At 41.9% G+C, this 27226-nt stretch overlaps 1 protein-coding gene across 4 annotated transcripts; it reads right to left on the reverse strand.

Annotated features, from left to right (window-relative positions):
- Positions 1-6581: 6581 nt before the first annotated feature.
- LOC129334784 (cytochrome P450 1A1-like) lies at positions 6582-26901 on the reverse strand. Of its 4 annotated transcripts, none has more exons than XM_054987105.1 (8): positions 26607-26901; positions 18683-19525; positions 11339-11462; positions 9583-9672; positions 9361-9481; positions 9141-9227; positions 7868-8070; positions 6582-7590 (listed from the first exon to the last, which is right to left on the reverse strand). In XM_054987105.1, exons 2-8 carry the CDS (start codon positions 19523-19525, stop codon positions 7451-7453), a joined length of 1608 nt encoding a protein of 535 aa, XP_054843080.1. In that variant the 5' UTR covers positions 26607-26901; the 3' UTR covers positions 6582-7450. The 4 variants fall into 4 exon arrangements, with proteins under 4 accessions (XP_054843080.1, XP_054843081.1, XP_054843082.1 ...); XM_054987106.1 differs by having other exon boundaries at positions 26532-26901; XM_054987107.1 differs by lacking the exon at positions 26607-26901 and adding an exon at positions 21249-21383.
- Positions 26902-27226: the final 325 nt, after the last annotated feature.

Raw genomic sequence — 27226 nt, forward strand, 5'->3', positions numbered from 1 at the left:
CTAATTATTTACTTATTTATACACATCCCACTGTTCTCCCTAATGGGGGCCCAAGGTGGCTTACATCATGCTCCTCTAGTCCATTTTAGCCAAACAACAACCCTGTGAGGTAGGTTAGGCTGAGTGTTACTGGCCCAAGGTCACCCAGCATGTTTCCATGTCATACCAGATATTTGAACCTGGTTCTCCCAGATCCAATTACCTCCTCACGCAGCTAGGATTTGTGGCAGGAAATTTCATAATCCAAATTAGATCACTCTGGACTATGAATTTCTTAGTGGCTTGAGGCTGCCAGATCTTTTGTACTGGAGTACGCTTGATTAATTAATAATAATGATGATAGTAATAGTAATAACATTTGATCTATATACTGCCATTCAGGACAATGTAACGCCCACTCAGAGCAGTTTACAAAGTATGTTATTATTATCCCCACAATAATCCCCCTGTGAGGTGGGTGAGGCTGAGAGAGCTCTGAAAGAGCTACCCCTTCTCTGCTGGCTCTCAGTCTTGTACTTTAGATGGCCCCAAATCCTGGACTTTCTGGATGTCATAAGACTGGCAAAGAAGTTGGTCTCAGCATCAAGTTGGAAGAAGAGAAAGGTCAACAAAATGAAAGCTTCCAGAGAACAATGATGCCTGAACTATTGGCTCCTTACCAGAGACTCGGGTCCTGCAGAATGGTACCATAAATCTCTTAGACAGACAGAAAAGTAATTGATTTTGTTTTTTCAACTAAGCAAATTTCCAAGCCCTCTACTTCCATCCCTCCATTGCAAACTTTCTAAGGTTATTTCCATCCTTTACATTGTTTGTGCTATTAATTTTGTAGTATCTTTCTTCAGAATTCTGATATGATCATTATACAGTGAGTGTTCTTTTACCTGATTAATGAATATGATCCATAGTTTTAAAAAAATGAATATTGTACCCATTTTGCTAAAAAGATAGAAATTGTTCTGAGCACAGAAAATGTCAAGTACAACACAGATGAGAGCAAAATTGAAAAGCTTCATGTGAAATTGCAACCCAGTGCTGGAAGAAAAGAGATACATGGAAGCATGCCTATTTCTGAATTCACATCCAAAGTAACGAGCATTCTTTTCCCACGCTTTTGGAAATAGTGCTGACGACTGTTAAGGTAAGTGCAACAAGTTCAGTTGCTATAATAATGAGGAAATTCAGATCTGAGGTCAAATTAAAACATATATAGAAATACTTCAAAAGCAGAAGGATTGACATTGCATAAAGTATAGAAAAAGCCTGGTGAAGTGATTCAATTGGATAGAAGATGGAAATTGCTACAGAAATTCTTTTTTTCCCCACCTCATTTCTGCTACAAGTATAGGCTTGAACATCCCTGCTTACTAAATAGACTGACACAAGTGAACCATGAATTTGAATTTAGAAGCCTTGTTTCAGGAAGCGGATTAATCAAAAATATAATTACATTATGGAATATATAGTTGGAACATTATGGGATATACAGTCGGAAAAATCTGATCCTAACAATACTTATTTGTAAATATTGTCAATGCACCATTCCTGAACAGAATTATTTCCAGCATTCAGAAAACCTGTTTTTCTGATACCAAGCCATTTGGTATCATTTTCCCTGGAAGAACAAAGGGTGGCAGAGTAAACAATGACACAGCAGGTATGTGCCTGATAGGGATATCTACCCAGAACCATTAACCAATGTTTCCACCATACAAGATCATGCCAGTCGGTGTTTCTGTGCACATAGTTCCACTTTCAACCAATATTTGTTCCATCTCAGAGGCTTTAGGAGGGCTTTCGGATTCTATATAAGCAAGGCCCTTGTTTGTGTGGGCTATTTCATTCTTTGTGGTTGTATCTGCAGGCTGCTAAGCAGGGACAAAGGCTAAGCTTGCACATGCTGTAAGGTAAGATAGTGGGAGAGAATTGAGAGAGCCTCATTTTCCACCACCACCCCATGGCAACAGAAAGCCTGGCTCCAACAGAAGACAAAGCAAAGGCTTTACTTGCATGTGCCGGCAGACTTCCAGTGCTGCATAAACCACTGAGTAGTGGCATAGAGGCAAAAGCCCATGGTTTGCCCCATCCCATAGCAATAGGCAGCATGACTGCACTGGAGACTGAGGATATATATACAGAGTTAAAGCTTACCTGTTTTTCTAATATAACACACACACACACACAATTGGGAGATACAAGATCAGTGATTACAAAGAAGTTCATCTCTCTGAGCAAGAAAGATCCACTGAGATATCTCAAAAATGTTATTGTATTTTTAAAAAAACTAGTGCAGTGTCTTGCAATGAAGAGCAGGTTGATAGATGGGGAAGGTAGACATGTTATTGTGATAAAGTAGCCTAATGGAGCCACACGGGCTGGTAAACAGCCATTCCATCCCAGATGAAATCAAAAAGAGTCCAGTAGCACCTTTAAGGCTAACCAATTTTATTTTAGCATAAGCTTTCGAGAATCACGAAGAGAACTTGATTCTCGAAAGCTTATGCTAAAATAAAATTGGTTAGTCTTAAAGGTGCTACTGGACTCTTTTTGATTTTGCTACCACAGACTAACACGGCTCACTTCTCTGCATCCCAGATGAGTTCCTTTTACAGCATGGTAAGAAAACAGCAGCTCTCTGATGTGCTAATTTGTCGCTTTGGGTAGTGGATCTGGCAGGTTCTTGGATTCCAGAACCCCAAGACCTGATTAGGTAATGTTTCTTCAGTAAACGTGGGGGAAAGCCTGAAAAGGTGCTACTTTTTTATCTCTGTGCGTGAAGATGCATGAGTGTATGTATCCTGGGTGTGTATAACTGTGGATAGGTAACATAGAAGAACCAGCAGCCATACCATATCCACATCCACTTGCTTTCTCCAGCCTGGGAGAGGAGCAAGTGTACCAAAACTGTAAGTCCATGTTTACTTTAGTAACCTTTTCCCGTGCCTTTATTTTATTAGCCTGCATCCTAGTTGTGTACTGTATTTACTCTAGAGTTCTGCCTTTGTAGAAATAAAGTTGTTTTAGTTACAAAACATTGCCTTGATTTCTACTCACACGACTTGATTTCTACAGCAAGCCAAGACTACCATTGGGCCACTGTACCTTGCTAAGATAATTGGGGAGGTCTCCAACATGGAGGCAAATATCCAGGGTTGGGGGCAAACTACTAAAGGGCGACTCCAGTGTCATAACAAGAGAGTTGGAAGGCAATGGAGAACAGTTTTCTATCCCAGACTTCCAGCTTGGGCTGTGTGCCAGTGACAGGTTCTCGTTTGGGGGGCTGGGAAGGAAACATGACAAGTGATGTGTGTGCGTGTCTGTATGTGTATGAATTACACAAGTTTTCCCACACCTGTGTAAAGCAGGTGGGGTCTATTTTAAAAAATCATAATATGTGGTCAAGCATAACCCTGCCTCTCCTCAGCCATATCTTTCTGCACTTATTGTATGAAGCATTTTTTCTAGTAGTCAGGCTCTGATAAGAAAAGTCAGTGGGCTCAGAGTCAGGCTGAACACAGTAAAGGAAAGACAAAGAAGGCCTCCTGGCAAAGGGCAGAGAGGCTCGTTAGGCCTGTTTGCTCCATCCTGTGCCTGCTCTACAAATAAGCATCTCATTTGCAAAAAGAAAAGAGGTACTTTCTGCTGTCTTCCTGAAATCTGAGTGGGGGAGCCCATGGATGAGTGGTACTGTTTCCAAGCATTTCAATCTCATTAAAGGGACAGGTGGTCATCATGGACATATGCCTCCAGTTGAAACCAATGAAAATGCCTGGTGCACTGATTCCCTAATACAGCTACGTAGTTCTGATATTAAAGAAGCCAATTCAAGTTTTTTTTTTAAAAAAAATGACACAAGAACCCGATCCAATCCTGATTTTTTAATTGTAGGATTATGGCATCCTAACTGTTGGAAGAGAAGGATTCAGCACTGTTCCTTTCCTCAGGTTTCAGAGGGGGACAAACCAAAGAGTTAGAAAGACAGAGAGGTCAGGGCACACTGTTTACTGTTCTATCCTTTGATATGTTGATTGCTATTCTCAGGATTTCCTCCTCCTGACTTCCTCCCTCTCACTTCCTCTCTTCCTGGCACTGTTCCAGGCAACATCTCTCTCCTTCGTCTCCCTCCACTTGGAAGCATGGATACAGGACTTGTCCTGGCATCCATGTCCGTCCTTAGACTAGATAGGTAGTTAGGATCTCTCTTTCCTCCTTTCCTATCAGTGTATGGAGTTCCTACAATAAAGAACTCTTATTTTCTAAATATAAAGCAAGTGTATGATTTATTTTCTCTCCTGCACACACACCAGCCAGCAGAACCAGCTCACAACCACCTATAATCACACTTCCAATGGCATTTTTTTCTGGGGAAAGAGGTGGTGGAACTCGGTGGCCAGTATCTTGGGCAACTCCCGGCAGGAGGTGGCAACCCTGTCACATGCGTGTGTGAAGCACACGTGTGCACTCCTGAGACCGTGCAATGATGTCACTTCCAGGAAGTGATGTCATCACACCGGGCACGGCCCCTCCCAGTTCCCCCCTCCCAGCTGAAGCCCAGGGAAGCCCCAAAACACATGCTTTAAACTTCAGCTGGGGGATTCCCCCCTCCTAGCTGAAACCCAGGGAAGCCCCAAAACGGGCACTTTAAACTTCGGGGATGGATTCCCCCCTCCCAGCTGAAGTGCAGGGAAGTCCGGAAAGGCTTTAAACCCCAGCTTCAACTGTCAGGTGGGGACTATCTGCAGGGCAGGAAGTTTGTTGGTGTGCTCTGAATCTTTATGGAGCAGAATGAAGGGGGTTAATAAATGGTTAGTCCTCCAGGTGAACTGATCTCTGTCTGGAGATCGGTGGGCAGGGCGACCAGACACTTGATTAAATTCAAGAGGTGCCGGAATGCTGTTCTACTGTGTTCCAGCTGGAAAAAAGCCCTGACACTTCTTATGCCAAACGATAGACTCTGCTAATGGCCCAAACATGGTATCCTTTAATTAGGTTTCTGAGGCCTACATACAATTTATTTATCAATAACTTCACTTAATGCCCATCAAAATTAATATCAAAACACTGGTTTCTTAATACTTGTGAAGGGACATAAGGATAAGAGGTGATTTTTTAAAATATACTTTACGCGGGGAAGGGAAAACTAATAGTTATTCCAAAATTGTTTTTTCTAAGTTCAATGCCTTTTTCATACATTCAACTTCACATGCCATGTCACAATTCAGGGAGCAGAAACATGTCACATTTGATTTTGTTAGCCATTTTGAGGGTCTTCTGAGAAAAAAAGGCAAATCAGAATTGCATCCGAGTTAAATTTCTCTATCAGCAAATTTCAGCTTAAGGATTCATTTGTTTGTTATTCTCTTTCCCTGCCACACATATTTTATAGATTTATGTAGTGCTGACGAAAGCCAAGTAATTGGCATTTGCCTCAATATGTCTTCAGGGGGTCATAATATACTTTCCTTGAGGCTGACCACTTCAAAAATATCTTGTATTAAGCAATTATTTCATGTATGTAAATAGTATATTAGATGCTTCCTTCCTTCCTGTAGTACTTAAACTACTCCACTAAAAATAGTAAATCATCATGTTCAAGAAGGTTCACTTCAGAGTAAGTTTATTCCATTTTTTTAAAAGGTTGAGCAAAACAACACTTAGACTTTCCAATCTGGTTTCAGGCCAGATTATGGGACTGAAACAGCCTTGGTTGCCCTCGTGGATGACCTGTGATGGGAAATGGACCAAAGAAGTATAACGAGTTGATTCTCCTGGACTTCTCCGCAGCTTTCTATACAACTGATCATGGTATTCTTCTGGACTACCTTTCAGGATTGGGACTGGGGGGGTATCATTTTGCTATGGCTTTGGTCCAACCACAAAAGCAGGTTTCAGAGTGTGTGCAGCATCACTTGTGGGGAATACCCTGAAGTGACATAGGGTTTTACCACAGAGTTTCTGGCAGTTGCTAGAACTACATTACATCACTTCCAGGTTCCAGGCAACCAACTGCTTCTTCCTTTCACTAGATTCAGCCAGCCAAACAAGTTCAGCTAAAATTGATGGTTAGCTTCCTCTGGCTATTAGCTAGTGAAGACCTGCTGCAAGTTTACATTATCAGATATGAGACGGGCAAGGCTTCTTTAGCAGTAGCCTTCTAAGTTGTAGAACTACTTCCCTTTGAAGATACATTTATCTCCTTCACTGCTGATCCTCTAGTTCCAGTCTGGAGACTTGGTTCAGAGAGCCAAATCAGCCATTACATGTGCTTCAAGTTTGTGCATGAGTATCTTGTTTCACGAGCTTTTATGTCAGGATGACCAGACACTTGTTGTTATGATCACACCACTGCTGCAAACTTCCCCAACTGACTATGGATCTTCCTAAACTCTTCCATTTTTATTATTGCTGTTATCAACCATGGCCACAAGTTGGCATTTCCTGAGAAAGAGGCCGATTTTGCAGTACTGCTCAACATCATTGTCCTGCTGCCAGGAAAAAACTCTTTCTTTATAGAAGGATTTGTGAACTTCTGTCATTCCACTTACAAAGTTTGTGGGAATCAGGGATGAAGATCAGGGGAGGAGGGTGACACAGTATTTATTACTTTATATATTGAAGCATCACAGTAAGTTCATAGGCAGCAACAAACATGATCAAAAGTTCAAAATAAGAACATTAAAAACATCAGACAAATGCAGTTTGAAACACTTCCTTTTGAAAAAGTGTACAACTGAATTAGCCTGCTGGAGACTCAAGGCAGAACCTGGAGGTCATTAATAAAAGATAGCCAGGATATAATATTAAAACGGCTTGCCATGCTGCAATATTCTTTAAAATAATAATGCAAAAAGGATTTTAACTACATCCCTTTTAGCAATGATTTTCTTAACTGAGCAACTCCCAGTGCAATTCTCAACACGAGTGTGTGCATAAAGTGCCATCAAGTTACAGCCAGCTTACAGTGATCCCATCGGGTTTTCAAGGCCAGAGATGAACAGAGGTGGTTTGCCTTCGCCTGCCTCTGTGAAGTGACCCTGGACTTCCTTGCTGGTTTCTTATCCAAGTACTAAACAGGGCCAACTCTGCTTAGCTTCCATAATCTGACGAGACTAGATTAGCCTGAACCATCCATGCATGTATATTCAGAAATAAATACCACTGAGTTCAATAGGTTTGTTTCTTAATACGTGTGTTTAATACTGCAACTTTCGTGACAGAAAATTGTAATCTGTGAAACTGTCATGAGGCCAAACAACTTGTCGTTAGAAGTCCCATACCAATTTCTTCTGATGGAGCGCAGCTTTAAGATTAGTCTTCAGATATATCTTTTCTTTCTTTTTAAAACCATCTGACTCCCTCTCAACTTTTAACTTACATATGCTTCGCTTTTGATTTGACATTTCTCATCCTCTCTCTGTTACATATTCTCTTTGTTGTTCACATACTAATTTCAGTTTTCAATTTGTATATGTAGAAAAACACCTTCTATCCCTATCAAGCTAGATGTTGACTGTGTCTGGGGTGGTGGTGGTGGTAATAATGGTAGTAGATCTAGGAAATTCCCCCAAAGACAACTTGTTGATGGCAAGCCTGGGTTAAAAAAAAGTCACTTCAGAAAACCTTGCACAATTAGCATTGTAAAATTCCCTTTAAAATATATCAGGTTATCTTTATATATTGTATACATTGAATAATCGTTCCACAAATATTGTGGCTATCTACCCATGGATTGATATTATGTTATTACTGAGTTTTTAAAATGAACATATCAATTTTTACAGAGCTGATCAAGTGCGTGGCACTACTTGAAGTTGGTATGGTTTAGGAGACATAGATAGCCCATATACTGGAGTTAGATCTAACTGACCTTCAGCAGGCCTCTCTAGCCTCAGGTGTTGCAAGACAGTGGTAAGGATAACAAAAATTTCATTGCGGGCTACTTCTTCTCCCAAACATTTTCGTATCCCCATTCCAAAAATCATAACTTTCTCAACCAAGCTCTTGCTGAGTTCTCCATTTTCATTCAAAAATCTCTCTGGTTTAAACACATAAGGATCCATCCATAAAGTTCTGTTGTAAAAAAGAAATGTATTTTAAATGCCTTTGCAAAGTATTATTTATATGAGAAGCATATACTAATTGGCCCAACACCACCAGTTTATTTCAAGAGCAGAATTCAACATTGTGCTTCTTGTAACTTCCCATCCCTGAGAAACAAAAGCAAGATCCTCTGCAGAATTTGTATTACATTCCAAGGTCCCCAGTTTTACAGGGGAAAGAATTGTTTCTTTGTGACTAAGTAGATATGAGTTTGAAATGCAGTTACTGCTAAAAATAACCAAAATATCATACAAGAAAGATTAGGTTGTCCACCTCAAACATAAACACATTACATGATGGTTAAGGGTCACTCTAAACATTACTTCCTTTACAAATTCACCACAGAGCCAACCCAAGCTCCACACAGACACACAGCAGCTCTAGGGACTGGCTTGCATTAAAAAAGGAGAGCCCAAATAGGCTTAGAAAGCGGCCACCAGGGGAGGGACAGCTCTTGCCTTTCTCCCAAGTGTTCTTCTCCATGCAAAAACAGTGCAAGGGGGTGTCATTTCTGCTGCCACATGTGCACACAATGCCTCCACGTACAGCCGTAGAAATGGGAAAACGCTCTCTCCCATGTACTGTTTTTGCATGGAGAAAAAAGCTTGGAAGAAAGGAAGGTGCCATCCCCTGGCAGCAGCTTTCTGAGCCCATTTGGGCTATCTTTTTTTATACAAGCCAATCCCCAGAGCTGCTGTGTGTTTGTCTGGAGCTCAGTTCAGCTCTGGGGCAAACTCATGAAGGAAGCAACATTTAGAGTGACCTGAAAGCAACATGGGCCAAAGAGTAGGGGCATATATCCAAATGGCTGGAGCATTATTGTTGGGGGGGGGGGGTGTCAATGAATTTCTATGCACAGAGCTCAAACATGCACTGTACATCTGCCCACACATTAGAGTCACTGTAATATCCTATCCCAATCTACCCCTCCCCACACATACATTTCACACCATAACATGCATTTCAATAGCTTTATCCTATGTTTGTGTGTTTCCACACAAGAAAAAACAAACATAAAGCAATTATTAAAAAATACTTACTCATCATGATTTACTTGATACATATTCACAAAGATACATGTGTTTTGGGGAATGCAGTACCCATTGAGAGTAGTGTCTTTGGTAGCACTAGAACAACAAAATATATCATTTTAGTTCAATATGGCAACTCTAGATTTGCACATCAGTTCATACCATACCATTGTGTAATGACAACATGCAATGGCCTGTATGCAAGTTGGTAAGAAGTTCTCCTTCTTACCGGTGAGGAATAGTGAACGGTATAAAGGAGGTGTGCCTAAACATTTCACTGATGAATGCTTCTGTGTAATGCAAATATTTTCGGTCATCAAACCTTGGTAGTTTTAGTCCAATCTTTCCATCTGAAAAGAAAAAAAGCCCTGCGTATAATTACCACCAACATATTTTCCAGTGAAAGAATTCAGTTTTGTCTCCCATTTTGTTTTATCAAGAACAGCATTACCAATTTCTTCTTGAATTTTTGCTTGTATTTTGGGGTATTTTATCAGGTACAGGAAGATCCACTGCAAACATCCTGACATAGTACCAAAGCCTACAAAAGAAGTGCATTAAGATAACTCAGAATTTACATCCAAGTGCGGTTCTGCACTAAGGCTTTTATCCAATGTTCATTTGTAAGACTATGCTGAAATCAATAGCATTTAGCATATTGTAGTATGAAAAACTCCTAGAAGGTATGTATGATGCTCCAAATGAAAGTAATCCATTTTCATATAAAATCCCTGACTTTTAGGTTTTTTGCTTTTTCTAGTGATTTATAGCTGTACACTGAAGGACTGACAGGAGGAAGTTATTAGTCAAAATTTGGGTCTTGAAGACAGAGTCAGAAGTCAGGCTTTATGGCTGAGATAGAAGAGTGGTGGAACAGAAGATCTAAGGAGATATCAGATCTTTAGTTAAGTTTTCCTGTCTGGGGAACTGAGGTGTCAGAGCAGGCCATAAGGGCTTTGCTAGGCCTTAGGTATAAAATAAACAGTGCAATCCTGATAAATGGACTTCGACTGGAGTACCTCTTCTTAGGACTGCACTGTTAGTTGCAACAGAAAGCTGAGAGTTTTCCCAAGGCGTGTACTGTATAAAACCTAGGGTTGCCAGGTCCCCCAACTCCCCCAACAGGAGATCAGTAGCTTGGCACTTACCTAGCTGCATTCTTGTGTCCCTGTTGGTGCGTGCAATCCCGGGCTCGTGCAATGACATCACTTCCAGGAAGTGACGTCCTCACACAGGTCAAGGATGGCCTTGGAGCGCTCCCGCACTCACCAGGGGGACAAATCGGCCCGCTGTGGGAGTGGTTTGGTCCAAATTGGGCCTGCTGCAGGGCGTGAATTGGGCCTCTGGGCACGGGAACACACCGCCCAGGGCGCACCCTCCACTGGCCCAGTGAGGGTGGGAGGGGAGATGGGAGCAGGGGATCCCCCACCTGGGACAGGGGAATAGCACCCCTAATAAAACCTAATATTCCACAAGTCCTGGTTGTTAATATTTATCTCAGTTGTGTGTTTTTATGGAATAAACTATATTCTTCACTTTAAACCCGTCTTCTTTTCTACCTGTCAGTTTTAGCCTGTTACCAATCCAGGCTTGGCTGGATATATACTCAGGCCTAGATTCTATCTCTCCACACTGTTTTTTTCTTTTTGATCCCCCTCCGGTAACCCTTATGCAGTAAGGAAGGCAGGAAGTTGTATTGTGATGGAAGAAGAAATCCTGTGGGGTGGTGTCTAGCTCCCAGAAAATCTGTTACATACCAGCATGTTTTCCTTATTGCTACAAAGCATTATTGGCTTTGGAGGTCTATCAAACAAGTGATCTGTACCCTTGGAATTGGTCTTTTCAATGATTCAGCAAGTCCCAGTTTCCAATATTTCTCATGTAGGACAGCAAAGTGGGATGAACCAGATTGTGTGGAGTTTAAACATGTGCTGAACCAAACATACTTGGTAACAGTAGATCTGAGTTGATACGTAACCATCATCCATGTGGATGAGGCTAGAAATTACCACAGGAGGATCCATCACAGTTCTTAACCTCACCAGTTTTAAATGACTCACCCTACCCAAGGTAGCATAGGAACACTCTTCTCATCTCCACAAGGTCCTCATATCTTTCCTACTCAGAAGATCAGCGATCTTCTCTGAATAACTGTGCTTTAAAAGCCATACTAACAAATGGCCCAGTGTGATAAAAAATGTACTTACCTGCTCCAAAAATATCATTAACAGTAATTATTATTTTCTCACTAGATAAGGCTGCTGCTTTCCCATCAGGGTTTTTTTCATTGCTTACACTTATCAGAGCATCAGTGATGTCTCGAAGATGGTTCTAAAAACAAACAAACAACACCCTCAATGCTATTTTTGTTTAACCGCTTTCCAAGTTGCATGATTTGATAACTGTTGCTTGTTTTTTCTACAGTAGTATAAAAGTTTATTGTATTCAGACATAGACCATTACAAGTCACAAACAACAAACAAAACAGAAACACAAGCTTGAATAAAATTGATGTGACATGGTCAAATCATTAAAATTTAAAACTAGATACAACCATCAAACCATTTCTAGTTGTCAAATTCATATAGGACAATAAAAGTATACACAGTTAAAACAGTAAAAATCCCCAGTGTTCAATGTTAATGTTATCCCTTAAGCACAGCATTAGCCCGTATTTTTTTTGCAGCCAGGGCATATAAAGCCATTTTGTTGGATATGTAAACATCAGAGTCGGCTAATAAAACTGCAATCTTCTCGGGATCTGAGTGGGTACAAAGTTTGGACAACATCTCAGAAAGAAATTTAGTCCTAGGTTGGGCATACAACAGGCAGTTAAGAATATAATGAGGTAAGTCCTCAATTGCGGATATTCCACAGGCACAGAAGCGCTGGTCCTTAGGTATTTTACTGTAGCGGCCTGCTAAAACTGCAGTTGGCATTGTTTCGAAGTGTAGGGATGTGAAGGCTGCTCTAAGATTATAGTTTGCAATACTAACTAAGATGCTCTAGAATGATTGCACTTGAAGAGTTTAAACCAAGAGGCTGACTGACAGTTCAAGACCGCCCGTCTGTCTATCAGGGCATCACCCTTATAGACCCAGTCTCGAAGATGTAAGTTATTTGCTGAGGAGTTAAGAAGATCGTCAGGGATGGAATATCTGTTTAATATATTACGAAAAAAACAGTGGTGCACCGGGTCCTTAGATAGCATTTGGTTTGTTCTACAGGGAATTGTAAAGAGCATCTTGGTATGTTCTGTTCATGCAAGTGAAAATCAGTGCCTATAGTCCATAAATACAGTAATGCAGTAAACTATTTTTTCCATTCCTAAAAAATGTATTGCTTTATAAAATTGATATATTAATTTTAACCACTCATACTAAAATTCTAGTCTAGTTTCAAAGCTGTAATTCACATTTTCATGTGACTTTCTCTAGGAAACATACATGTTGCCTAGAAACCATCTTTGGTGAAACAGGAGGTAGCTTAAACAGGTTTGCATCAGTTGGAACTGGAGTTTACAAGTGGTAAGCAGAGGCTGAAACTGAAGGCACCATCACTGAAGTCAAACTCTTCTAAAGTAAACTGGGAGTCCCAATGCCACAGCATCTGCATCCTAAAAATAATCAGTTAATTTTTAGGGTCTTTACTTTTTCTTATAGCGTAGACTATGTAATGTGATGGAAGCATATGCTCTTACGTTCTCTTAAAATATTTATCAGTGTCTACAGGCATTGAAATAAAAATAATTTCTAAATAAAATCTGGATTATAACATTTAAATTGTAAGATGAGCATTTTATTCATTTTTTGTCCCTTATTGAATGTTCAGCTCAATTACTGTTGATCACTGACTAGAAATTGGATATGCTCTTTGAGACAGACCTTTTCTGTCATGGCTCCACTGTTCTGTCCTGGAATAAGGGGATAATGGGGAATACCATAGTGTGGATTATCTTGATCTTGGTCCCCAGAATGACAACCTTATTAGCAGTGTGCATAACAAAAAAAGAGCCAAAAAATACACACAAAAATTACTGGCTCCACTGGTTAAAGTGACTTCTGGAACAGCAGAACGAGTTCAAGAACCAAGGCTGTAATGACTCTGTCAGGTTCTATCACTGGCACCGCAGTGCTGTACGCCAGCGCACCTGACTTCAACTCCAGGCAGCTACCAGGAATATTGCAGTGCCTTGCTCCGTGGCAGGAGGGGGGGGGTATACCTCACCCTCGCTCCCTCTCAACCCACTCGCAGGCCTGCTCAACCTGGCTGACTCCTGCTGCTTCCAGCTTGTTGTTCCTTCCCTTCTTCAGTCCCTCCACTCTTCCTCCTTCCATCTCCTCCTCCACTCCAACAACCCACCCTCTCCTGTGGATGGACCTCCCTTATATCTCTTCATTCCCAGCACCATCTGCCAGCCACACCCTCCAGCACTCTAGCCTCAGCCCTGGCTCTCTTAGGCAGCCACACCTGGGGTTACTCTGCTGGCTGTTCTGGGCAGCTACACCTGTGCCTCCTTCACTGGCTGCCAGGCTTCCTTTGCTGATTGCCTTAGGCAGTCCCACCGGGGGTTGCTCTGTTCCCAGCCTCTCCTTTCCAGCCTTCTCTAGCCTGCCTGCTGGTTGAGGTGTGGCCTGGTGTTCTCTTTGCTTTCCTTCAGCTACTGAAGGTGAGTTGGCTGGTGATCTTGCTGTCTGGTTGTCTCTGATGCCTGTTCCCTCTTTCTCCTGGCTTGGGCTCCTATTCTCCTACCAGAGGTTGGGGCTGGCTGGCTTCCCCCTGCCCCATTTGACTCTCTGGGGCATGGGTGTTTCTTTCCTTTCCTCTGTTGCTGGGCATGGCAGGGTCTTGGTGTCTGTCTGGGCAGCTGAGTGGTGGTCATCTGGCTGTCTCCCCTCCCCTTCTCTCATTAAGTCTGGGGGCAGAGCCTCAGACCCTGGACAGACACACACACCCCCGCCAGCCACTGAAACGTTTGTGTATTTCATTTCCATTCTTATGAGACTGAGCCCTTAATGTTAACTCTGTTGGTGGGAAGGGGATGTGCCCATTACTCATGAGTGCATTGGCACTGAATGGCTCATATGGATCTATTGAAAAAAGTTTGCTTTGAGACAGGGAAGGGAGCAGCAGATGGCATGGTGCCATCAGCACCAGCATTGCCATCACCCTGTGCATTTTTACATACAATGCAAGGAAAGGCCAGCAATATCCACACGGGCATGCACACTTGGGGTTTGAGAACGGAGGGGCCTCCTTCAGTCTTGAGCCCACAGCTCAAGATTCATGTTGAGCCCACAGTCTTGAGCCCACAAAGATTCATGTTTAGATTAGGATGAAAATTGGAAATAAAAAGCAATTATTAAAGGAGACCCCCACTGAGGAGGTCACAGGCATGTGGAACTGCTTCATGCCCATCCAATGTCCTTCTGAAGCTGCTGTCCTTCGCTTAGGTGCCACTGTATCTAAAGAAGTCCTCCTAAGATAGCAGACTGAGGAGCACCAGAAGGAACTTCATCTGACCCAGAAAGCCTTCAGGCTTTTGGGGCTTTTCTGACTAAAACTGTTAACCCAGCAATAAATGACGGGGAAGTAGCAGGTGTGTGCACTACACACTTGCACGCGCATGCACACCACATCTTTCCAGATTAGTATTCCACATGGAATGATTAATCTGGTCACATTTTCAGACTCAACAACAGGATTTTCTCATTCAGTTTCTCCTGCAATTCCTCCTCCTTTTTCATTCAATTCTGGGTTAACGGTTTTAGAGGGAAAGGTAGACCGGCATCCAGCAACCTGTCCAGTTTCCCATTTTTACTAGTGAAACAGGGAAAAAAGAAGGCCATCCTTCCTCTACTTTATTTCCTGTGAAGAGAAAAACCAACATCTTTCTGTGCACAGGCAGTCAGCAGATTTAAACAGGGAGTCTTGGGCTTTGGCAAAACAGATCAGTGTGAGGGTGAATTTGTCCCTATCATGGAAACAAAACTACAAGGCACAAGGAAACATGGCATAACCGCAGCAATCAAGAGTGATAATTAATTGACTTTGTCACTAAAGCAGATTTTAAAAAAATCCACTGTGACTTGCCAGTTGACAAGGAGAAGTGCTCTCCTACTTGCACACTGTGCTGCCACCACTTGTTTCCCACCACTGTGTGTGCCTGCCAACATTCACCTTCTTTGGATTCCATTTTATGTGTGAGTTTTCACATGCTTGAGGAGAAACTCATTGGGTTGACGGGTTTTTGGAGAATGAGAAAAGAACAGTGTATGCAGCTGCTCAACACTTGCCTTGGCACGCACCTTCCCAAAGCATTCCTTGGGATCCATAAACAAACAACCTCATTGTTGTGTGCTCTCAAACTTGGTGGGTTGATGGTTTAGAGGGAGGACTGTGCTCTGTGCTGTGCTGTGCAAAAACAGCTGCCCCGGAGCCTCATATCCTCCACATATCCCCTTGAAAAAAAGCGCACGAGTTTGAGCACGTGCAGCCAACATGCATGCAAGGGGACAAAACTCATGAAAATGAAAAAAAAGGATTAATTCTGAGACTGCACTGCCCAAGTCAGAACAAATAATAATGGAATAGTATTATTCCAGAACTTCCTAAAACCGAAATGGAAATTTTCTTAGTGCACACACCTAATCCTTATCCTTAAGGATCTTTTCTAGTTTCCTCATGAATGCTCTTCCAAATCTTAATCTTCTCATGATGTCTTGGTTGCAGTCTCCTTTTTAGTTGATTATTGAGCCAAGAAATCCTTAACCATTTCAATTTCTTCATTGTCAGCTTTAAAATTGTGTAATTCCTCAGTTTTCATTATTTTTATCTTCTTGATGTTCAGCTGTAACCTCGCTTTGGCATTTCTTCTTTAACCTTCATTAGTAGTTGTTTCAAGTCTTCACTATTTTCTGCCAGTAACCTGGTGTCATCTTCATATTTCAAATTGTTAAATTTCCCTTCCACCAATTTTTGCTCCACCTTCTTCTAATCCAGCTTTCCTTATGATATGTTCTGCATATAGGTTGTACAGATAGGGAGATAATATAGGTTGAACAGATAGGGAGATAATATACATCCTGTTCAACCTTTTGTCAATTGGAAACCAGTCTGTTTCCCCATATTCTGTCCTAACAGTAGCCTCTTGTCCAGAGTACAGATTGCACATCAAAAGAATTAGATGTAGCACACCCATTTCTTTTAACACCATCCAGAGCTTTTCATGATCCAGTCAAAAGCACGGTTGTAATCTATAAAAAAAAGCCTGATTTTCTTCCTTAACATGTTTCTGTAGCACAGTGGTTAAGTGGTTCGGCTGCGAATCAGCACTCTACTGGTTCGAATCCCACTACTGCTATGAGCTCAGTAGGTGGCCTTGGGTAAGCCACTCCTCTCAGTCCCAACTCCCCAGCTGTATTGTGGGGATAATATTGTGGGGGTGTTGTTCACCGCTCTGGGTGAGGCACTAATCTGTATAGAAGAGCGGTATATAAGCACAGTTGTTGTTTTTGTTGTTTCATTAGCCATCATAAAATTGCAACATGATCTCTAGTATCTCTGCCCTTTCTGAATCCAGCTTTAACATCTGGCATTTCTCATAGCATATATGTAAGTTTTTGCTTAGAACTTGGCATCACTTTACTTGCATGGGAAATTAACACAATGATCCGATAGTAGACGCATTAGTTGGCATCCCCTTTCTTTCACTATTACCATGTCCAATTACCTTAGGAAGGGTTTGTTCCAGTATTTGGGTCTGCCACTCCTGTTCTGTTTCTAACTTTGCCTTTGTTTGAATGTAAACCTAGAAATCTGTTTCCCTATCTAAAACCATCTTCGTTGGACTCACAAACTGCCTTCTTCTGGACATATATCTTGCCCCTGCCTCTGCTCTCTCAGTTCCCAAGCCACCATCTGTTTAGCCATATAATTTCTTTGAAAGTGCTGTTGCTTGCATGGCCCTCATCTGATGCCTAATAAGTGGTCTTGATTTTTTAGTCATTTGGTATTGTTCAAGCCACTTGGGCCCTGCATCAAAGTTGGATGGTTATTGGATCCCAAGACTGGTAGCTGTAGCACTCTCCCTCCACCCCTTCAAATTGTTGCCTAGTCCTACCTCCCTCATACACTTTCCTCCTTGTTCTCCCACTTAAGCAGCAGAAACTTTCTCAGGGTCTTTGGGGTTTGGAATCAATCTCACATCCAGATAGATTGAATAAAATTAATTTCTGGATTTTAACTCTGTTTGGGCTTTTGTAGATTACTTCACCACCTCCAAACTTGCACTGGTGCTTCAGAACCTAGTCAAAAGTTCTTTATTGCCAGCATGTGGATCATTAATCTCACTGATGTGAGAGTAGAAGTAGAAAAGAGCAAGAGAATTATAGAACCTATAAGACTAATAAAATTTATTGCAGGGTATAAGCTTTCATGAGATACAGCTCATTTCTACAGATACAGCTATAGGTGCTACTGGTCTCTTGTTCTTTTCTACTGTTACACAGACACACATTTATTTAAACAGCCATGTCCATCAGCAGCAGTTCTACCAGGTTGCATAAGATAATAAGATGGGCGCGCGTGCACACACACACACACACACACACAGAGTTGTGCTACAAATCCTTCTTGCAGTCTGTAAATCACTGTGCGATTTGACGGTGCCATGAATACTAACAATCACATAGCACACATGTGTTGAACCAACTTGACCATATTCCACTGCCATATTCCAGAGCCAGTTTGGTGTAGTGGTTAAGAGCGTGGGATTCTAATCTGGAGAACCACGTTTGATTCCCCACTCCTCCACTTGAAGCCAGCTGGGTGACCTTGGGTCAGTCACAGCTTCTAGGAGCTCTCTCAATCCCACCTACCTCACAGGGTGTTTGTTGTTGCGGGGATAACAACAGCATACTTTGTAAATCACTGAGTGGATATTAAGTTGTCCTGAAGGGCGGTATATAAATCGAATGTTGTTGTTTGTTGTTGTTGTTGTTGTTATAAAGTACTGTTAAATACCCTGAGCTTCATGCCAAATACACAAACAGGATGAGGCTGCTAGACATATTACCCTTTCCAGTACACTATTGCTTTTCCCCACTTCCTCATCACTTCCTTAAGGACTGCAGTGCTGGTGTTACTATAGGTATCTTGAGGTAAGCACAAGGCAGCAAGAAGCAGAGCCCTACCCAATGCATTCCTCTTCACCATGCCGTATTCCTCCACCTAGGCCAATCATCAATCCTTACTTAATGTGCTACAAAAGCAGGTATGAAGCAGGCTCATTCAATTGTTTCTACTTGTTCAAACATTACTTAAAAATCTCAGTGAGCAAGGAAACCAGCAGGTCTGGCCTGATGCTCACACAGCTCCTTCACCTCCAGATTCACAGTGCATAAGATTTAAAGTGTGGACATATTTGGTTGAATGTGGGATCTCCCTGATTCTTTGGATACATTATCCACTGTTAAATCACTGAGCACATAGACTTTCTAGGATATTATACCATCAATTAGTATTTAAAATCTCCATTGTGGAAAGCTTACCTCATCATATGTAGCACAGTGGCCTTCAACACACTTGGTGACAAATTTATTGAAGTTCCCATAAAATTCACGGGCAGCTTTTGCATTGGGGAGTGGAAGGTAACGAAGACAGGGTATAAAATCAGCTGGGTTGAAAACACTGGAGGCTTTTTGAAAATCGTGATTTCGCTTAATGACACTTAAAAACTCTTTGTCGGTGTGGTTGTATCTCTTGCCAAAGCAGAGGGCACAGACTACATTAGCCACAGTACAGGTGATAACAGCAGAGGGGTCAAATCTGCCATCCTTTGCTGAAAGCTCCACAAAGGTTTTCACCAGTTCTGAGGCTTCAGCACAGACATGTTCTTCAAGAAGACAAGAGCAAGTTGACAATTTGGCTTCTGATTTGGTGAGGGACCTTAAAGCTTTGCCGGCAATTTTCTTCTGAAGCTTCCATTGCTCATCATACTGCACTGAAAATGACATGCTTTCTCCATTGGCAAAGAAAGAAAAGGTATGCATGTCAGGGCGGCCAGCAAAACTCTCCCCATCTCTCAACAACACCTGCTTTACGGCATCAAAACCATTTACTACCACGACTGGTACCATTCCCAGCTTTATTCGAAACACATTTCCATATTTCTTCCTCATATGGTCAAATGAGACATAAGGATACTCTCCTAGCTGCAGCAGATTACCCAAAACTGGCAGTGACCAAGGTCCTGGGGGAAGTGGTTGTTTTCTTCTCATGCTAGTCATTAAAATGTGTATGGAAATTAGAATAGATGTCACTGTAAAGAAGACAATAGTCACCGCTGAAAAGGAAAACTCATAAGCAAAATTCATTTTTGGAAAAGAAAGCATCTGAAAAAGAAAACATTGTTTTGATTAGAATTGGTTGTAAGTCATTTTGAATATGTTTTATATAAAGACAGGGTATACATATGTTTAAAAATTAAATAAAATTGCTTCCTGTAGTCTTATTAAGGGCTTATTTATTCAAGGGAGGATTCAGAGGGTTAGGTTTGCCATCTTAGGAAAAAACGGATTTCCAGAGTTTAACCCACTTGCCTATGCATACTACTTAGTGACTCCACATGGTAAAACCACTAATTTCCCCTAATAAGCCAAGAGCCCCAAAGCAATTTGTAAAGCATTGTGCAATACACTTGCAACATTTAATGGTTTTTATTTGGATCCCTCCTTGTTGCACAGAGTTCTGAGAACAGCCATGTAGCATTTGAAAGCGATTATAGAACATTTTATTGTGTAAAGCCAATTGGCTCATATATACATTAACTTAAAGACTTTTGTGAACCCTGGAGGTGGGGTGGGGCTTCAGAGTGTGGTTGCTGTATAGTCAGCTTCTTTGACTAATGGGAGAAATAAACAACTGGAAGCATCCCAGGTGTGTCTGATCTGTTGGTCAACAGGAATTTCATCAGGCAAGTCCTAGTTGGTTGTTTCACAGCTTTCTCCCAGTTTATAACAGCCAAGTGGGGACCCCTTAGATGAAACAGACCCTGAGGTACAGAGGCAGGACCCAGAGGGCTACTCTAAGGAAAGCTGGCTTGCCTTGGGGCTTCCAGCATACTTCTAATGGAGGCCTTTCTTTCCTAGAGGCAGCCAGACTTGTGCTGCCCTCACCTGAGCCTGGCAACTGCCTCTCTGTCTGTTCAGCCTCCCAGTTTTTAGCGAGACCAGAAACAAGAAGGCAGGTCCTGTTCAGGTACCACCAGTTCACTTCTAGTCAAGCTGGGAGGAGCATATATCTAGTGCATGGATCCGATAGGTATACCCCCTCACAGAATTAAAGATATCAAAATAATTTTTAGCGTGCACATAGAAATGTTTCCAGGATTAACTGCACTATAATCTCTTACACTGAATACTGTCCAAGGAAGTACACATTTCTCCTTCAGAAAGCAACCTTCAGTTTTCTGCTTTCAGTTTTTGTGAGGTTGAATGCAAACCATGAGTAAAATCTACGCAACATATAATCTATTTTGCTTAACTAATTATACTTTGTACTGGCACAGTTTATCCTCCTGCATGGACTTTGTAACTTCTACAAAAATATACTCTGCAGCTGTTCTAGAATTTCACTGTATTCACATTTCAGACAAGATAATGGAAACTTTTTAAGACTGATGCATGCAAAGCAAACTCTCCCTTTTTGAGGTCTGCTTTACACCTGAAATAGCAGGTAAGCTTTTAAGGAATCCACAAACGTATAAAAGGAGCCGTGCAGTGATAAAAATATTTACAAATAAGTATTCCTTATTCAAACAAAGTAGAAGTTAATATGCAGTAGGCATCCTAAACATGATTTCTACATTAATTATGAAGTAGACTTGAGATAAAAGCACTTGGATTTATTAGAGCGAGCAACAGAAGAGTGTGCATGTGTGTAAGGAATCTTAACTCCTTTAAAAAAAACCCTTCTCTTCAAACCTTCGCCTTGAGGTTTTAGGGTCCCCTTTTCTTCAGTAGCTGCCACCTCTCAAAGTACTCCTCTGTTCTCGACAACTCTCCCTATGCCTAAGTCAACAGAAAGCAGGCACACCTATACAGAACACAATGTTACCTTGGCATTCCTCCTCCAAAGAATGGGCTCAAATGTGGCAGGAACAAAGGCCTTTTTTGCACAGGCAAAAAAGGTCCCATACTTCTTTGAGTTTTCTTCCAAATTCTGGATGATTAACTCCTCCTTCAGATTTCAGTGGTTCTCTTCCAACTTTTCTCCCTGTGCAGAAAAAGCACAGGCAGAAAATTCAGAAAACAACCCCTGAAATGCCACATTGAAATCTGAAGGGGGAGCTGATCGTCCAGAATTCGGAAGAAAACCCAAAGAGGTATGGAGCGAAATGTGGCAAAAATTACCCATGCAAAAAAAGTCAAAGGCTCATCTCTAGCCTTAAACGTCGGAAACTTACAAAACTTAAGGCACACCTAGTATAGGGTATGAGCAAAACAACAAGGAGGAAACCTCTACCAGGATAGGCAAATATATCTATTTCAAACACATACAGTAGATATCCTAGTGCAAAATGCTACTACATATAACAGTACAATCATACATATATACAAAATGCCTCAGAAGTATAAATAAACAAATCAACCCCCTCCTTATTGGGGGAGAAAGTAAAGCCGGGAGAAAAGTCCAAGAGGTAATTTCTTGTAGCAACGGATGGAATGCCGTATCCAACAGGTAATGTAATCCTCCTTTAATTCTTTCTTGGCCTTTTTTTAGATGCTCCAATGGAAGATGACCGAACTGTTCCAAGCCCAAACTGGGGCCGGCTATCAATCATGTAGATTTCGTCCATGAGACTTCATCAGGGACCAGGAAATAATCCACAGTAGCACAGTAGCGTTTCTTAACAACCTTCACAACCCGGAATCGAATGCAGCATTCCTCATTTGCATCTCAAATTTACCTCTTGGACTTTTCTCCTGGCTTTTCTTCCTCCCCCAATAAGGAGGGGCTGGATTTGTTTATTTAAACTTCTGAGGTATTTTGTATATATGTATAATTGTACTGTTATATGTAGTAGCATTTTGCACTAGGATATTTACTGTATGTGTTTGAAATAGACATATTTGCCTATCCTGGTGGTGGTTTCCTCCTTGTTGTTTTGCTCATCTCTAGCCCTGACAAGGCTTCAGGCTTTTGTTACCTGGTTTCGCCTTTCTTTGGGGTGCTTTTCCTAAACAAGCTGACCATTTTAACTCTTTGCTACCTACTTCCAAGCCAACTTGTGTTAACCAATCTCCCCAGGTTTTACATCAAGTTTTATGTCCCCAAGCTGGAATGTGAAATTTTATCCGTCATTGCTTCCCAGTGACATCTTGGCCAAATGGAGAAAGTTTCCTCCAGTTCTCACTCATCAGTCACCATATCCTTGACTATCTCATTTCCAGGATGCAACTCAAAAGGTGTGTGTATTTTCCCAAGACAAACAGCTTGCCATCTATTATAGATAACATTATGATTCATAACATTTCAGGTACTCTCAACAGAATCAACTGACTACAAACTCCTCATGAAACAAGTCTCCTCTTTGGTCCCCCGAAAGAGCAGGAATCAGCTATCGGGGATCCCACAACCAAATCCAGTCCACTGAAGAATGCCAGGCCTCCCATTGCCAAGGAAGTCTGAATGGATCTATAGTTGTGCTAACAGGACTTGCAGGCAGTTTACTCGGGGGGGAACTGAGAACAAGAATAGGCTGCATACCCACCTGAGGTGGCTCTCTTATAAAGTTATAACTAGATGTTACATTTTCTAATGAGCTGAGCCAGGTTTCCCCAACCTCTCATTATATGGCTCTGGGCCAAGCTAGAAGTGACGGATGACACTTGAACAGCAAGTAACTTGAACAGCAACTCACATGTATTCCTCCCTGTTCACTTGCGCTCCACCTGATCAAGTGGAGTGCAAGTAGAGAGCAACTGAACAGGGAGGAATACATGTGAGTCTGTTCACTTGCCATTCAGGTGCCATTCATCACTTGTAGCTTGGCCCTCAGTCAGATAGTAGCTGCTGGGTACTAAGTTCTGAAGCACTACAGGGTCTGACTTCAGATGGGGACTATGGTGCAGGGGGAGGAGAGGCTTCAGCTTCCACCCTGTGCTGTTCTCCTAACCCAAAATGGTCCTAGGGATACTATTTTCCTTCAGGAGGAGGGAGCTGCATATGCAGAGTGAGATAATTTAACTGCAGAATATATCCAAGTCAAAAGAGATGCAATTGTTTTAGCGAAAACAGGTAACTGGCAAATTCGTCCCAAGATTTTTACAGATCATATTTTTGTTTTGTTTTCTGGTTGGAAAAGTCTGCATCTTCAAGATGTCTTGATCAGAACATGAAACATCTGCCTTCTATGGTATTATTGCAATAAACAGCTGCCACAGGGTGTGTACTTAGAAGGGAGTTGAAGTTTCCCTACTTGTGCCCCAAAGCAGAAATTGTTTACTATAAGCCTTCCTTTCTCCTGCTTTAGAATCCCTGGAATACATCTTAGCTTCAGTTCCTTGAGATGACTGGGGAGGCTGAGTGCGGTAAAGGTTTTCTTTTCTTTTTTCTTTTCAGGAGCTGAAGGCCTGGAAAACTTAATGTGCACCAACAGCTGAAGTCCAAACAAGCTTTTAAATCTGTCTCTTTAGAACTACAAAACCACCCCCTCTGTCATTCTTTTTACAATCACTCAATAGGTGGCGTGATTTAGAAATAATTTTACATCCATTGAAATGTTTTCCTTCCCAGAAAAATTTGCAAGATTATTCATGATTCATAATAGAGTATTCATTTTTATAATAGATGTGTGTTTGCTTGTTTGTTTACACTTCCAATGTCTCTGGTGTTTTCTACCCAGGGACCAACCAGCTTGTGTTGTTTCACCACTACTGTAAATGTAGCATAGCAAACGGGGGCTTCCTTGTGGCAGGTTCCCTCAGTTTCCCTGCTCCAGTCCTCCAGGCATGGCCATCCCCCATCTCCATCTCCCAGGGGTTTTTCATGTTTATTTTTAAATATCAATTGAATATTATCATATCTTTATAACAATCTGTCTTTATTGGGTTCACTGATTTCCCAGCTTTCATTTTTAAAGCGTTTAACTGTTTCATTGCATAGATATTAGAGGGAAAGCATACATTTGCAATGAAAGATAATTTTAAATGAAAGCTTGGAAATCAGAAAAGCTGATGCAGAGACAGTTATAACAATATTCAATGATCAATTAAAAAAAACTAAGAAAGCAGCAACCCCACCCCTACCCCCATGGCAAGGGGATGGCCGCTGCAGGGACAAGGGTAGGGAAATAATTGCTGTGTGGGTATGACTGAGAGAATCTGAACTTTCCCATACTCTCAACAGCCACCCTGGCTTTGCTGATAATAAGCAGTGGGTAGCTGCATTCAAGTCCAGCAGCATCTTAAAGACCAACAATTTTTTTCACGTTTTAAACTTTTCTGAGTCAAAACTTACTTCATCAGATACAAAATGGTGAAGGCTTTGCTGTGATCATCCCCAATACTGTGCAGCAAAGCAGGTTTGAGAAAGATTAGAGAAAAGCCAGGGGAACCCCAGGAGGTGCGCAAATGCACTACAATGCAGTGGGATATCCCTTCCCCAAAGCATCAAACGCAGTGCAAATAACCTGAGTCATACTATAGATACATAATGATTGCTCAGGAAAGAATAATTTGCATATGCTCAAAAGCACTACTATTTTCTTAAGTTAGACATGCATATACATGCCACAATATGTTAATGTTAGATAATAGTATAACTGATTGGGCCACCTGGTTTCTGAGAGCCAGTTTGGTGTAGTGAGCAGTGGGACTCTAATCTGGAGAGCCAGGTTTGCTTCCCCACTTTTCCACTTGAAGCCAGCTGGGTGACCTTGGGTCAGTCACAGCTTCTAGGAGCTTTCTCAGCCCCACCCACCTCACAGGGTGATTGGTATTGTAGGGATAATAATGACATACTTTGTAAACTACTCTTAGTGGATGTTAAGTTGTCCTGAAGAGCAGTATATAAATCAAATGTTATTATTATTATATTATTCTACTTCTAATTTAATTTGAACACAAGCTGAAGCCTGCTTTTACATCATTCCCTCTCCTTGCCAAGCTCACAATTTTAAGAAATTGAGTTGGGCTGTTTACAGTTATTCAGTGCAGCTTCACATATTGCCAAGAAACAGCAATAGAAGTCCTGTTCATAAGTTACAGTGAATGCACATGCAATTCATGTACAGTATACACTCGTTTTTTCATTATATATCCATTGAGCAATTCTCATGTTACATGTGCAATAAATGCACAATTGGAAAATTATATTTATAATAATAACAACATTTGATTTATATACTGCCCTTCAGGACAACTTAATGCCCACTCAGAGCAGTTTACAAAGTATGTCATTATTATCCCTACAACAATAATAACCCTGTGAGGTGGGTGGGGCTGTGAGAGCTCCTAGAAGCTGTGACTGACCCAAGGTCACCCAGCTGGCTTCAAGTGGAGGAGTGGGGAAGCAAACGGGTTCTCCAGATTAGAGTCCCACTGCTCACTACACCAAACTGGCTCCCCAGTTTCATTTGTAAAGTGAATGTACACTGGCTTTTTCCTATAAACAGATGTACACGTACATGCAGGATGTATGTGCATCCACTGGACACATGAACAGGGATGGAATATGTGTCAGGGCCAAACTACAAGTGACGAATGACACAGGTTGGACGCTTGTCAGCTTCCCTCGAGTTTTGATGGGAAATGTAGGCAGCTTGGCAGAATGTTGGACAAGTGACAGTTGAAAAAGTCCACTGGACAGCAGTCAGAGAGCCAAGCTGCGAGACCAGAATACCTACATTTACCATCAAAACTTGAGGGAAGCTGACAAGTGTCCAACCTGTGTCATTCGTCACTTGTAGCTTGGCCCTCAGTCACTTGTGGGATAGACTCCAGCTATACTTCCATCAGGAGCACACAGTGCAAAGGAGGAGAGGTATAATCTTCCCCTTTGCACAATGTCCAGGAAGCATACGAGGAAAGAGTGCAGGAATTCCTACATCTTTTACTGCTCTTTCCTAGTCACATTAAATGCCTTACTGGATAAAGGAACTCTGCACATGCTCAAAGACACTCCTATTTCTTGGCACAGGAAGCATATTTCGGGCTCAAATGGTTATAACTCCAAATTTAGATTTTGTTTTCCGATGCATGCACATTCGCAAACATTACACTGTTTGCTGGGGGAGGCAAGAAGTGAACCCATGTTTTCCTCTCCTGACGACACAAGTCTGAATTAGATATAAAACGAGCCGTAAGAATGGAGAGCCTTTGTCCAGAAAACACAAACCTGCGACGGTGTTTCTGCTCTTTTATTTTAAACGCTTCCACTCCACTGGAACAAAAAACGCTCTTCACAGCTCACCTGTCCTTGAATGCAGCAGAGCAGCTGTTAATTGCAAAGTGAATTCCAGTGGCGTTTTCTATTCTTAGCGCCTCAGCCGAGTCTTGTTTGCAAACGGCGACATACACACGACGGCCAGCACCTCCTTCGTCACAACCCACTTGCTTTCCCCCCGCAGAGCCTCTGGGCGGTACCTTCCAATCCCGCCCTCCTTCTTGTTGGTTGCCAACCTCGTGCGGCTTCATGGACTTTGTTATCCTTTTGTGGAATCAAAGTTTCAGCGCCTGATGGAGAGCGGCGAGGAGATAAGGCAGGAATCGGTTGCAGCGTCTGGGAGCCGGGCAAGCAAGCAGATTACAAGAAAGAGGGCGGGGACGTGAAGAGAATTTCCCCTCACGGTCGACTGGCTGGTGCACAGGCCTGGGATTTAGTCCCCTGTTAAGAAATCGATGCGTTTTGAGCCAGCCACAAACGGACAGTGCAAAAGAGAGGGGGGATAAAATGATAAAGAGAATAGTAGAACTAGATTAGAATAGTGTATGGGCCAAGCTACAAGTGACAAATGACACTTGAACGGCAAGGGGATCAAGTGGAGCATGAGTGGAGGGCAAGTGAACAGGGAGAAATACACTTGCCATTCA

The sequence above is a fragment of the Eublepharis macularius genome, chromosome 8 (assembly GCF_028583425.1).
Source record: "Eublepharis macularius isolate TG4126 chromosome 8, MPM_Emac_v1.0, whole genome shotgun sequence".
In the NCBI taxonomy this organism is placed as follows: Eukaryota; Metazoa; Chordata; class Lepidosauria; order Squamata; family Eublepharidae; genus Eublepharis; species Eublepharis macularius.

What these genes read in the sequence shown, in the direction of transcription:
- LOC129334784 (XM_054987105.1), bottom strand. Translation starts at nt 19,525, where the DNA reads ATGCTTTCTTTTCCAAAAATGAATTTTGCTTATGAGTTTTCCTTTTCA. An exon ending in ACTGTGCTACATATGATGAG is followed by an intron (nt 11,463 to 18,682) that starts GTAAGCTTTCCA and finishes GTTTGTTTTTAG; the next exon opens with AACCATCTTCGAGACATCAC. An exon ending in TATCAAGTAAATCATGATGA is followed by an intron (nt 8,071 to 9,140) that starts GTAAGTATTTTT and finishes TTTTTACAACAG; the next exon opens with AACTTTATGGATGGATCCTT.